The 13,915-nt window shown below is 36.1% G+C and overlaps 1 protein-coding gene across 5 annotated transcripts in view; it reads right to left on the bottom strand.

The window, feature by feature from the left end:
* Nucleotides 1-13,915, bottom strand: part of LOC150107090 (uncharacterized) — a 277,723-nt gene that overhangs the window by 75,495 nt on the left and 188,313 nt on the right. For all 5 annotated transcript variants that reach the window (XR_016548230.1, XR_016548229.1, XM_090391628.1 and 2 more), the window contains exon 8: nucleotides 13,566-13,731. Coding sequence is in view for 3 of the 5 variants with exons in the window: in XM_090391628.1 (XP_090247754.1) it covers nucleotides 13,566-13,731 (166 nt within the window). In the remaining 2 variants the exon portion in view is untranslated. The remainder of the gene's footprint in view (nucleotides 1-13,565; nucleotides 13,732-13,915) is intronic.

Here is a 13,915-nt window from a genome sequence, read left to right on the forward strand (position 1 = left end):
ATACTCAATATTATCCATTTCAAGGGATACAGACAACACTTTTGCTTCAGACAGCTGTATAAAACAATATCTTCTTGATAACTACTTGATAGAATGACTTGTGATTTCACAAGTTATTCTATCAAGTTAGAAAAAACAAGACATTCTATCAAGTTAGAAAAGTCATTCTACCAACTTAGAAAAAAAAAAAATCATGCCAAAGTGTTGCCATTTATGGTTGAGGCCAAGAACGTTTCAGACCACCCTCGTATAATCAACTGGAAAGAAAGCCACCTGTTGTTACATACAGAAGCGAAGCGTGGACTCTTAGTGAAAAAGACCAAGACAGTTTGAGGAAATTTGAAAGGATGATTATAAGAAGAATTTATGGACCTACTGAAGAAAACAGTGTATGGAGAATATGGTATAACAAAGAAATCAGCCAGATACTAACTGAAGAAGATATTGTTAGGTTCATAAAAGCGCAGATATTGCAATGGTTAGGTCATGTAAAGAGAATGGCAGACTTCTGTATGCCAAGAAGAATGATGAGAGAGAAGATATGCAACAAGAAAAAAAGGAAGAATGAGATTAAGATGGATTGATAACATAATCTAAGACTTGACTATTATGAAAGTGAAAGATTGGAAAAGATTAGTCAAGAACAGAAGATTGTGGAAGCAAGTTGTACAGGAGGCTAAGGCTCACAACAGGCTGTAACATCGAATGGTAGGTAGGTATGCGAATTTAAAACTAGTGTTTCAAGGTTGGGCTGTGAATTCTTGGGAAAGAAAATTAAAGATAGAATATTTTTAGGGCAAAGGAGAAGGACGGAACATGATGAATCAAGATTAGGGGTGTGAGCCATTTCAATTGAGTGTTGTCTTTGGAGTTTCTGAGAAAATTGGAGACTATGTCATGCCAGCTTAGTGTTTTTGTCTTGGGTGTATCTGAGTTGTTTTCTATTATTCAGAATTTTGATCTAATTTTTGTGTTGTGGAGCTTCCTACTCTTGGAGATTATATAGGGGAAGTGAATGTTTATGGAGTTTTGGTCACATTTTATGGCTATTGTTTACGATATATTCTAAGCATTGTTTCATTTTCCTGTATGTCTATTATTATGGCTTTGTCGATTTGTAGGGTAGGTTTTTGTTCAAGAGCGCAGGTTGCTATTCTGTTTCCCCTGTATTTTGTTATTCTTTTGGTTACTACTTTTCCTATTGTCTAAATGTTCTGGGATTGGCATGTTGTAGTCACGAAAGTATTCCTGTAGTATTGTCTATAAAGATCTGATTGTAGAACCTGTGTAAGTAACGTCACAGTTGTGATGAAAGGAAATTTGTATACTACGTTGTGGTGTTCTAGTATTTCTTTGTATGGTCTGATCGTAGAACCTGTGTAAGTGACGTCACAGTTGTGATGAAAGGAAATTTGTATACTACGTTGTGGTGTTCTAGTATTTCTTTGTATGGTCTGATCGTAGAACCTGTGTAAGTGACGTCACAGTTGTGATGAAAGGAAATTTGTATACTATGCTGTGGTGTTCTAGTATTTCTTTGTATGTGTGAGATTTTTTAGGTTTTAGGAGTGTTGCCAATTTTTGGTTCGTGGTGAATGTGCGGTGATCACTTAGGAAATGGCTAAGCTTATGAATGTTCCATTTAGAAAATATTAAATTCTGAACTGCAAAGCAGGAATTTATGACCAACTGAGAAGTATGCTGGATTCTGCAGCATGCAATTGGTTATACTGACAATGCATGGGAAGCATTTAGAAAATACCTACATGATGCAAAATATGAAAATGTGTCCCTAGGGTTTGAAGAATAAACAGGGTAGAAGTAAAATGGCAGTGTAATCTTATTAAGCAAGGAATTCGTATGAAAAAGATGAGGCGGAAGGAATACCATGTGCACAAGGATGATGTCAGTTATGAAAATTATAAGGAGCAGGCCAAAAGAGTCACAATTGTTGTACGGAAAGCAAAGTCTGAGAATGAAAAGAAACTGGCTCTGCATGCTAAAGACAACCCCCAAAGAATTCTATTGTTATGATACAAGTAAAAGAAAGAATTATTATTATTACGTGACACCTCCAGGGAGTCCAAGGAGTCACTGTGGGAGGACACACTACTCTACTTCGCTAATACATCTCATCCTCTCCACTACTAATTAATATCTCCAACTATGACACTACTACCATCAACGCCATCTATTGCCTATCATCATCAACAACAGTATTTTTTTCCTGTAAATTGCATGTGTTCTGAAGGCAGATTTGTCTGTATGTGAGAAGAAAAAACCCTGCTACAACCATATGAGATTGGCTAACTCACCATCAACTGAAAAAGCCCATATAAAGATTCCCCTCATTATGAGAATTGAATGAATATAAAAGAATAACTCTACTGAATGCAGATGGTGTGAGGGTGACTGATGTAGAAGAGGTTGTTCAACTAAATTGGCATTTTGCTAAAAGTTATCAACCTGGTGTATGCAACATTGCATTCGCTGCTATCTCTTTACTGGATGAAGCAACATAGGTGTAGGAGGAGGTATTAGAGTTGTGGTACAAACAGAATAAGAATTCAGCAAATGGGACTGATAGAATATCAGCACAGATACTAATAAAGTGATCAGCTGAACATGCGATTCCTTTGCCAAAGCTGTATAATTTGAGTCTCAAAAAACAGTTACACTTCAAATACAAACTTATTTATTAATTACTAACCATTTACGAAAAACAAACTACATCAGAGCCTACCAGTTTTTTTTATGTTCCTTTCAATTAGCATTTACTAGTTTTTATGTCTCCGTAAATGCCTTGAAAAAGACAGACAGTTTGCTGGCGAAACTGGTAGGCTCTAATGTAGTTTGTTTTTTGTAAATGGTCAGTAATTAATAAATAAGTTTGTATTTGAATTATATAAACAACCAAATATGTTGTTTAAAAATAGTTATACTTTAAAAACAGCAATGTCCGTAAAAGAAAAGCTAAATTTTTCGACCTATAATAATAAACAAACTCATCCAGAAGACAGATTGATTACCCTATTATCGGAATGGATTCTCCTTTTTCTGACATGCACAGAAGTGTCGAAGGATCTCTAATTGGTGGGCGAACTATACTAACTTCCTATCTACAGGTTTGGATATGTATTCCTGATTATTATTATTATTATTATTTGACAGTTCCAGGAAGTCCAAAGACTAATCGAGGGAGGGCACCTACTCTCTCTGCACCACTCAATCAACCAACTGACTGACTGCAACTACACCAACGGCATCTACAGCCGACCAACGCCACTAGTATTTCCACAGACAATCACAAACATTCATGCACAGAGCGGGATTCGAACTCTAAGCCTTTTGGCTAGAGAGCAGATACGTTAACCACTCGGCCAGCCAGGCTGGTTGATTGCATGCCTGTTGATTGTTTTTTTACCACTGCACTATCACTGCTTGTTTCATTTTAGCAGTTTTTCAAAGTAATTACTCCGAACTTCAAGGATATCTTTTTCACCTGTTTTCATGTCACCTTTATCATCAATAATTCCTTTTACAGCACTCTTTACTCCATTTCTGACCTTCTTCAACAACCTCCAGAATATCTTACCACCTTCTTGATATTTATTTTCTATGTTCTTACCAAAGTCTTCCCATGACTTTGGTTTTGGTAGTTTTGCACAGTGTTCAGCTTTCTTACATTTGTCTCTTCATTCTCTAAGAGCACAAGCTGACTTATTGGCCAAAAACTTTTGATATGCTCTCTTCTTTTCCTTCACTGCCTCTTTAACTTCCTGTGTCCACCATGGAGTTCTGATTTTTCTACCTTGCAAGCAACTTCACCACATGCCTCTCTGGCTGAATCAATCACTGTTTTCTTCAGGGATTGCCACTGAATTTCCAAGGTTCGGTTCCTATTCTCACACTCTTTCATTTTTTTTTCAATAATTTTTATGTATTTTAGTCTACAGTTCATATCTGAGAGCTGCTTAACTTTTGTTTGCTTTAAAACTTCCTTATGTGTTCTTATTTTCAATTTGAAATTCAATTTTATGCTGCTCAAGACTGAATAGTGATCCCTTCCAATTTCAAATCCTCTGAACACTCTGGTGTCCTGCACCAGGGAGAAAACATCACTATCAACAATAACATCGTCAATGAGACTTTCCTTATGCCTTGCCTCTTCTCTCTATGTGAATTTGTGCACATTTTTATGTTGGAATTGTTTTATGTGGAAAGGCAGCAGGAGTAGATGATATTCGACCAGAACCGCTGAAGTATGGAGGTATAAAGTCTTGCAGTGGCTGCACTGCATAGTTCAGAAGGCCTGGACGAATTCCCGATGATTGGAGAAGAGCTCTCATAGTACCCATATATAAAAAGGGAAATAAATCTGAATGTGGGAATTACAGAGGTATTTCCCTACTGAGTGTTCCTGGTAAGATATATGCAAGTATACTTGAGAAATGGTTGAGAAGAATTGTAGAAGAAAAGCTTGGTAAAGAACAAGTTGGATTCAGGCCAAATAGAGGCTGTCAGGATCAGTTCTTCAGTTTACGACAAATAGTGGAAAAATCATGGGAATATAACAAAGATCTCTATTCGAGTTTTGTAGATCTGGAAAAGGCATATGATAAGGTGCCAAGAGTGAAGCTATTCGATACACTACAGTTATATGGTGTCAATGGGGCATTATATCAAGCAATATTTAGTCTTTATTTGAGTTCCAAGTCAGCAGTTAGAAGTGAAAGAAGTTCAGGGAGATGGTTTAATGTTAAATCTGGTGTGAGACAAGAATGTACATTATCCCCTCTGTTATTCATTATCTATATGGATCACATTACGAAGGAAAGTGGTATTAATCATGATATCAAAACTGGAGATGTTAATGTCAGTTCTATGCTTTATGTGAACGATGTTATACTTATCAAAAATCCGCTACGAGTCTGCAAGATTCCTTGACTTAATTAAATAACCGTTGTAATAGATACTGTATGAAGGTCATCAATAAAAATAGGCAGAATCGTTGAAAACATCAACTGTATTGTGAACAGAGAACCTGTGGAACAAGTAAAACATTTAACCTACTTAGGCACGATTTTTAGTGAAGATGGTAAATTAAATATGGAAATAGACAACAGAATCCATAAAGCTGGTATAGTAGGAAGTCAATTGAATAAATTCATATAGAATAAGAGAGAAATTAGTCGGAACACTAAATTAGCTGTATGCAAGTGTTCAAACTAGTTTTAACTTATGGATCTGAGAGCTGAGTCAGACGTAAAACACTTGACCAAAGACTAGAGGCCACAGATATGAGAGTCCTGAGAAAGAGTAGAGGCGTGAATAGATGGCATCAATAGCAATATCATATTAAAAACGTGGATATTAGGAAAGAACTTGACATTGTCGGCAACCAGGAATGAGCTAGCAGAGCTAATCTCAGGTGGTATGGTCATTTAAACAGAATAGGCAAGGAAAGATTGTTCTCTGCCAGGAAAACGACCCAGAGGAAGACCAAGATACAGGTGGATTGATGCGGTACAAAGTGCCTTAGACGACAGAAATATAAGATCTGATAATATCGGAGTCTTGACGAGTAACAGACTGATCTGGAGGAAAATTGCAGATAGGAAGTTAGTAATGATGTAAATTTTTCATGTAGTACTATCATATCCTGTACACCCCTTGAGGGTATATGGCAGGAATTTGATGATGATGATAACCAGTCCTTGTCCTGAGCAGAAATCCAACAGGTATGTGCCATTATTATTAACTTTGCTCTTTTCTCCAAATGTTCCCAAAATGTTTATGTATGTCTGACAATCATTTCCTACTCTGCTATTTAGATCCCCAACAAGGACCAACTTTTCCTTTTTCATTCTGTCAGTTGCTTTCTCTAAAAGCCTCAAAATATTCCTCCACTGCTACTTTAGTAGAACCTTCTGTGGGACAACAGGCACAAATAAGTCTCATTGTCCAGTTCCCCATTCTCATATTTACCCACATCACTCTACTTGATACTGCCTGCCATTCAAGAAGATTAGCCTCGTATTTAGTGTTGAATACAATGGTTATTCCTTCTTTTCCTTGATTGTCATTGCCTGAATATAACATTTTATATTTACTGCTCAGAAAAGCTCTCACCAGTTTTTTGTCTTTTTTGTTTCAGTTACCCCTATTATGTCGATCGTTAACTCTGGTGATGTTGAGTTGGGGTGTGTTTTAAGATTTGTTCCAGTAACTTATTTTTCGCATTTTGCCCTGGTTCCCCTGGCAAAAACAATAGGGTCTTGTTTAACTGGGTGCGTGATACCCCAGTCGACATGAAATTCTGTCATGTTGTACCATCATTTCATATTTTGGTTTAGGCCAATAAGAATATCATTTGGTCAGCTAAATCTGAAATTTCCAGCCCATCCTCGTTCGTTCAGTATCCAGGTAGATAAACTAACAGTGTGCACCATGAGAAGGTGAGGATTGGACATTAGGTCAGAAGCCCTGGTTGGTTCTCCGCATTCCTTTAAAGGCTATGTGGAGGTCTCCTCTCAGTTATACAGCATTGATCCTTATGCACCCCTACTGCTTTCCTTTAGAGCAGTGATTTTCAACCTTTTTCATAATATGGCACATCTAGACTAATTATTAAAATTCTGCAGCAGACTAAAAATATATTCTTTTAATTTTTTTGACGATCTGGTAAAGACTAGAGACCACGTATCTGTGGTCACTAGTCTTTGGTCAAATTTTAACTTCTGACCCAGCTCTCAGATCCATAAGTTAAAACTGGTTTGAACACTGTCTTGTATACAGCTAATTTAGTGTTCCGACTAATTTCTCTCTTATTCCATATGAATTTATTCAACTGACTTCCTACCATGCCAGCTTTGTTGGTTCTGTTGTCTATTTCCATATTTAATTTACCATCTTCAGTAAAAATCGTGCCTAAGTAGCTGAAATGTTTTACTTGTTCCACAGGTTCTCCGAACAGAACACAGTTGACATATTCAACGATTTTACCTATTTTCATTGTCTTTGTCTTTTTATTGCTGACCTTCATACCATATCTATTACAACAGTTATTCAATTGTCTATTGACTTGAATGTTCTGAAAATCCTTAATGTGATGGATGGGCTTCATGGAGTGATACCAGTTTTCCTATGTCTGGTTTAATATCACTTAGCAGGAGTCTTAAATATTCACGTTGAGTTATCTGGAGTCTTATTCAAATTAAGTTGATATTGAATCCAACATTATTTCAAAGCCGAATAGAGAAACCACAAGAGTTTCATGCTGAATATAGAAACTATAAAAGTTTCGGCAGATCCAAGCATCAGCAAACCTTTCATGACAGGGGCAACTCGTAGTAAAATTGGAGTAATACTGATCACTATCCTTAGTATTTCCCATAATGTAAAAGACATCTCCTAGTGGACATGCATAACATCATACATGTCCACTAGGAGATGTGTTTTATATTACGGAGAATACTATGGATAGTGATCAGAGCTTACTTCATCTTTACTACGAGTTTGCTTATGCTTGGATTCGCCGAAACTTTTATAATTTCTATATTTGGCATGAAATTCTTGTAATTTTGCTATTCGGCTTTGAAATCTCTTTGCAGAAAGAGCAGAGATCTCTTTCTGCAACCAAAACTCTTCATGAGATTTTAAGATTTCTTAAATTTTGGCATCAGCTCAAAGTCATTTTGTATCTCAATTAGTTCTTCCTCCATGGCTCCCACTACCTCAGTATCGGAAAATGGATTTATTACCTAATCTGGAAGTTCCAACGAAAGTAAATCCTTGATCTACTTGCCTTGTCAGGATGTACTTTTTGAAATGTTCAATTATTCTGGAAGGCATCATGGCCTCATTAGAGAAGACCCTTTCACAAATTGGCACATTGGCAGCTGACAAGGTTGTTGGTGCTGGTATGCATCCATATTTTAGGTATTCAATGGTATACTGCATACATTTCTTCTTTGACATATCTGCCATTTCTATTCTGGAACATGCAGAAACAAGTGTACATACATATTTGAAAGCCATTTTTGTAAATAATAATCTTTATCTTTATATCCTCACAATATAACAGAACCTATAATTTGCCAACCTGTGACACAACACTTATATAGCTAAAAGCTTCACATTTTTATTCAGTAAATAAGAATATGGAAAAATACATTATAACACACTCAGTACTATTAAGGTAAAAAAGGTGCACTTCAGAAATTACCAACAAAAAACTCAAAAAATGACTTCGAAACAATAATAATAATCATAATAATAATAATCAAACAGCAGCAATTAATTATTGCACATTTCAGCAATTTGCAGCAGACCTTTAGCGCCCACCCCTTGGGGGGGGGGGCGCTAAAGAATATCTTACCACCTTGTTGATATTTATTTTCTATGTTCTTGCCAAAGTCCTCCCATGACTTTTGTTTAGCTAATTTTACACTTCTCTCTGTATTCTCTAAGAGCAGAAGCTGACTTATTTGCCAGGAACTTTTGATATGATTTCTTCTTTTCCTTCACTGCCTCTTTAACTTCCTGTGTCCACCATGGAGTTCTAATTTTTCTATCCTTGCAAACAACTTCACCACATGCCTCTCTGGCTGAATCAATCAGGGTTTTCTTCAAGGCTTGCCACTGAATCTCCAAGGTTTGGTTCCTGTTCTCAAACTCTTTTACTTTTTCTTCAATAATCTTTGTGTATTTTAGTCAACAGTTCGCATCTGAGAGCTGCTCGACTTTTATTCATTTTAACAATTTCAATATGAAATTCAATTTTATCCTGCTCAAGACTAATTAGTGATTGCTTCGAATATCAAATCCTCTGTACACTCTGGTGTCCTGCACCAGGGAGAAAACATCACTATCTTCTTCTTTGAGTGCCATCTCCTATCGGAGGTCGGCGACCACCTTGGCAAATTTTGAGCGATTCTCAGCTACTCTGAGGAGTCTCTCAGAGTTCATACCAGTCCACTGTCTGATGTCTGCCAGCCAAGATTTTCTTCGTCTTCCTTGTCCTCTTCTTCCATTTATCTTCCCTTTTATAATCAGTTGAAGTATCTTATATTTTTCATTACGAAGTAGGTGACCAAGATATGCAGTTTTCCTTCTTTTTATGGTATCTAAAAGTTCACGTGATTTCCCCATTTGTCCCAGCAGTTCCTGATTGGACGTTTTTGCTGTCCATGGTATTTTTAACGTTCGTCTGTATAGCCACATCTCAAAGGCTTCAAGTCTTTTTATTGATGTTGTTTTTAAGATCCAAGTTTCTGCACCATACAGCAGTACAGACCATACATAGCATTTAACCATGTGTACTCTTCTAAGTTGAAACTGCAGTTACACAGTGTTGATTTCATCAAGAGAAAATTTTTTCTTGCCATTTCAATTCTAACTTTTATTTCCATTTCTGGATTGCAATCTTCATTTAAACAGCATCCGAGATATTTAAACTTTACCACTATTTCTATTTGTTTCCTATTTAAAGAAAGTGCTAAATTAAAAATTGGTTTTTTACTTATGACCATGAATTTAGTTTTGGTGATATTTATTTTTAATCCTTGCCTTACTCCTCGTTTGATGTTAATGGAGTCTGTAATAATGTCATCAACTTGAACAGATGCCCTTTGATTCCAATATAAGTTTTCAATGATCCTGATGTCTTTACCATCTAATCCAATTCTTTTTAATAGTACAATCATTTTAGCATGTTGGACTTTGTCAAATGCATTCTCGAAGTTGATGAAGCAAATGAATATTACCTTGTTTTGGTCAATACATTTTTGAAATAAGATCTGAGAACAGAAAAGGGCCTCTCTTGTTCCCAAGCCACTTCTAAAGCCGAATTGGGTATCACTGATGGTGTCTTCACATTTTCTGTATATTCTTTTCTGAATTATTTTCAGAAACATTTTGAGAACGTGACTCATTAGGCTGATCATTCTATAGTCATTACAAGTTTTCGCATTTACTTTTTTAGGTAGCATGATGAAGGATGACTGTAACCAGTCTTGAGGGATTATGCCTGTATCGTAGATCTTATTAAATAGCTTTACTAATATGTTAATGTTGTCACCTTCTAATAACTTTATTATTTCTGCTGGTATTCCATCTGGTCCTACGGCTTTACCATTTTTAGCTGAGTTTAGTGCACATTCTACCTCTGATCTTAGAATGCATGGACCTTCCATATGTTCACAAGTATTTTCTGAGTTCTGCTGTTATCAGTAAAGAGTTCTATATATTTCACCCATTCTTGTATTTTGTCATCCTTTTTGGATATAATTTCTCCCTTTTTGTTTCGAAGGATACAGAATTGTTTTTTCTTACATATACCTGAGGTCTCTTTCATCTTTTTGTGTAGATTAAAATTGTCATGCTTTTCCTGTAGAATTTCTTTACATTTCCCATTTCCTATTTCTTTACATTTTTCATTCATTCAGATTTCTTTTGCTTCTTTGATCTTGTGTTTAATAATTTTCTGAATCTCTGTATATTTTGTTGGATTATGATTTTTATATGATCTGCGTTGATCCATGAGAGAAAGAATTTCAACAGTCATCCAATCTTTCTTTTTTACTACTCTATTAGGACATAAGATATTGGTACATTTCTCTATGAAGACAGATTTCAATTTGTCCCACAATTCATCAACCCTCATGATGTCATCATTCTCGATAAGTGCTAGCTCTTGATTCAGATCTTGACTCAATTTGCTTCTTATCTCTGTGTTTTTTAATTTTCCCAAATCAAACCTGTTTTGTTGATGTTTCTGAAGTATAGCTTTCAGTCTAAGTTGTAACTCTGCCACCAGTAGGTTATGATCAGAACCAATATCTGCACTAGGGTAGGTTTTTGTACTCTTTATAGAACTTCGAAATCGTTGATTAATTAGCAAGTAATCAATTTGGTTTCTGACTATATTCCCATTATTATCCTGTGGTGATTGCCAAGTATACAATCTTCGAGGTGGTAGCTTAAACCATGTGTTTGTGATTATTAGCTCCTCTTCCTGGCAGAATTGAAAAAGACGGTCACCTCTCTCATTTCTTGTGCCCAGTCCACGCTCGCCAACTACATCTCCACTTCTACCTTTACCAACTTTAGCACTGAAATCACCCATGACTATGTTAATATCATGCTTTTTTTTGTGTTTTTCATTAGTTCTTTTAATTGATCATAAAATTCTTCAATCTCGGTATCACTCTTGTCAGCAGTAGGGGCATAGACCTGTATAAGATTAACATCTAGTGGTTGTCCTTTCAGTTTTAACAACATCATCCTATCTGAGTAAGGGATGAAGCTCAACAGTGACTTATTGATATCTTTGTTTATTATTATTCCAACTCCGTTTTGATGGTTGTTTTCACAACTTCCAGAGTGATACATTGTCATGTCATTGACTTGAGTTTTGCCTGATCCTGGTCACCTAACTTCACTCATTCCTAAAATTCCAATTTCAAGTCTTTTCATTTCTTGGCTTACCTGCTTCATACAAGGTTCTGACATTCCAGGTTCCTAGTTTTACTGAGCACACCATGTTGAGCCTGGGAATTCTTCACACCCCTGTCCCATTTAAGGGACGCCGGGAACTCGGGGCCATTTGTGTAGATTTGCTCGCCATGGTGGTTAGTCTGAAGAGAGAATAGAGCAGTAGTTTCTCCATTTGCTTTCTGCTCTGCAGTATTACAGACCAATATCAAATCCTCTGTACACTCTGGTGTCCTGCACCAGGGAGAAAACATCACTATCAACAATAACATAATCAATGAGATTTTTCTTATTCCTTGCCTCTTCTCTCCATGTGAATTTGTGCACATTTTTATGTTGGAACATGGTGTTAGCAATAACCAGTCCATGTCCTGAGCAGAAATCCAACAGCTATTTGCCATTATTATTAGCTTTGCTCTTTTCTCCAAATTTTCCCAAAATATTTTTGTATATCTGACAATCACTTCCTACTCTGCTATTTAGATCCCCAACAAGGATCAACTTTTCCTTTTTCATTGTGTCAGTAGCTTTCTCTAGAGCCTCAAAAAATTCCTCTACTTCTACCTTAGTAGAGCCCTCTGTGGGACCATAGGCACAAATAAGTCTCATTGTCCAGCTCCCCATTCTGATATTTGCCCACATCACTCTACTTGAGACTGCCTGCCATTCAAGAAGATTACCCTCGTATGTAGTGTTGAATACTATGGCTACCGCTTCTTTTCCTTGATTGTCATTGCCTGAATATAACATTTTGTATTTATTGGTCAGAAAGATGTCACCAGTTTTTGTCTTTTTTGTTTCAGTCATCCCTATTATGTCGATCTGGCACTTACCTAATTCCTCAGCTAGCTCCATTTCTTTGCCATTCAGGCTTGTTATGTTGATAGTACCAATCTTTAACTCTGGTGATGTTAAGTTGGGGGTGTGCTTTCAGATTTGTTCAAGTAGCTGACTTTTCGCTGTTCACCCTGGTTCCCTGGTAAAAACAACGGGGGGGGGGGCCTTGTTTAACTGGGCGATGCCCCAGCCGGCATGAAATTTTGTCACGTTGTACCATCATTTTGTATATTGGTTTAAGCCAATAAGAATATAATTTGGTCGGCTAAATTCCAAATTGCCAGCCCATCCTCATTCGTTCAGTATCCAAGTAGATACTAAACAGGGTGCACCACGAGAAGGTGAGGAATGGACATTAGTTCAGAAGCCCTGGTTGGTTCTCCGCATTCCTTTAAAGGCTATGTGGAGGTCTCCTCTCAGTTATACAGCTTTGACTCTTAAGCACCTCTAATAATAATTCAATAGATAATAAACTTTACACATTCAAAGATAATACCGCAATAGAATGTATAGTTCCAATCCCATATATTTCAGGAATTTCCTGAAGTAATCTTGAAGATTCTATCTATGGGTTCAAAAATTGATATCCCCATTTTCCTATCACCAAAATTTCTACAAAAGACAAATTTTCACCTCTGTTTTTCTTTATAAGATTCCTTGTGAATGCAACCTAACATGCTCTGGCCAGACAGTCCAATCTATAGGGAAAAGGATTAGCAAACATCAATACTAATGAGCACCTTAAACCTCATAAATATTGTCTTGTCCAACATGGTATTGAGACCAAACACAGTGTCGCTTGGAATGAGGCTTGCTTTCTTCACAGAAGAAATCAAGTTAGGTTAATTATGATCGTCTCTCAAAAGTTTGGGAGATTCTCATTCTATACAAATATTAGAAATTGTATATTATGTATTCTGTTATAACCCATGACACTTGCTGTTATTGGTTAACTGATTGTTGTATTTACCTTGTATTCCGTCTCTTTGTTCCACATTCACAATGTACTATTAGCTTCATTACAAAATATTTGTGCTAATTTACTGTCACAATTTTCATTAAAATTAAGCTAGTATTAAAATGGAAGTGAGAGCGATACATCACTCTCATTTCCAGTTTCTGTAAATTCAGAAATTAATAGAAATTTTAGATATACAATAATTATTAAATAATGTTCATATATTCAGCATGAAAATCAATCTTAAGAAAATAAAAATGGGTAAAAACTTTACTTATTGCATTGCTTAAAAACCATATAGCTTCCTTTTTAACATGATGATATTGAGAACTCAATAATTTTTCTATACATAATTTAAAAGATGGGAAATCAACAATCTCTTCAATCCTGACTTTATCACCATCAAAATTTCCAAGACAACGAAGTAAAGGAGTAGCTACCTAAATATATAAAAATAAGAAAACAACAACAATGCTAATTTTTGTGCAACAACAACAACACTAATATGTGTGTGTGTGTGTGTGTATATATATATATATAAATAACAGTAAAATAAATCTACAGGATGTTTGAAAGTGTCTATGACATGCTGAAGAAGAGATGTGAAATTTCTAGTTAAGTGCT

This window comes from Typopeltis vanoorti, chromosome 4 (genome assembly GCF_054136105.1).
Source record: "Typopeltis vanoorti isolate ZY-2024b chromosome 4, IOZ_Tvanoo_1.0, whole genome shotgun sequence".
NCBI classification, from domain to species: Eukaryota; Metazoa; Arthropoda; class Arachnida; order Uropygi; family Thelyphonidae; genus Typopeltis; species Typopeltis vanoorti.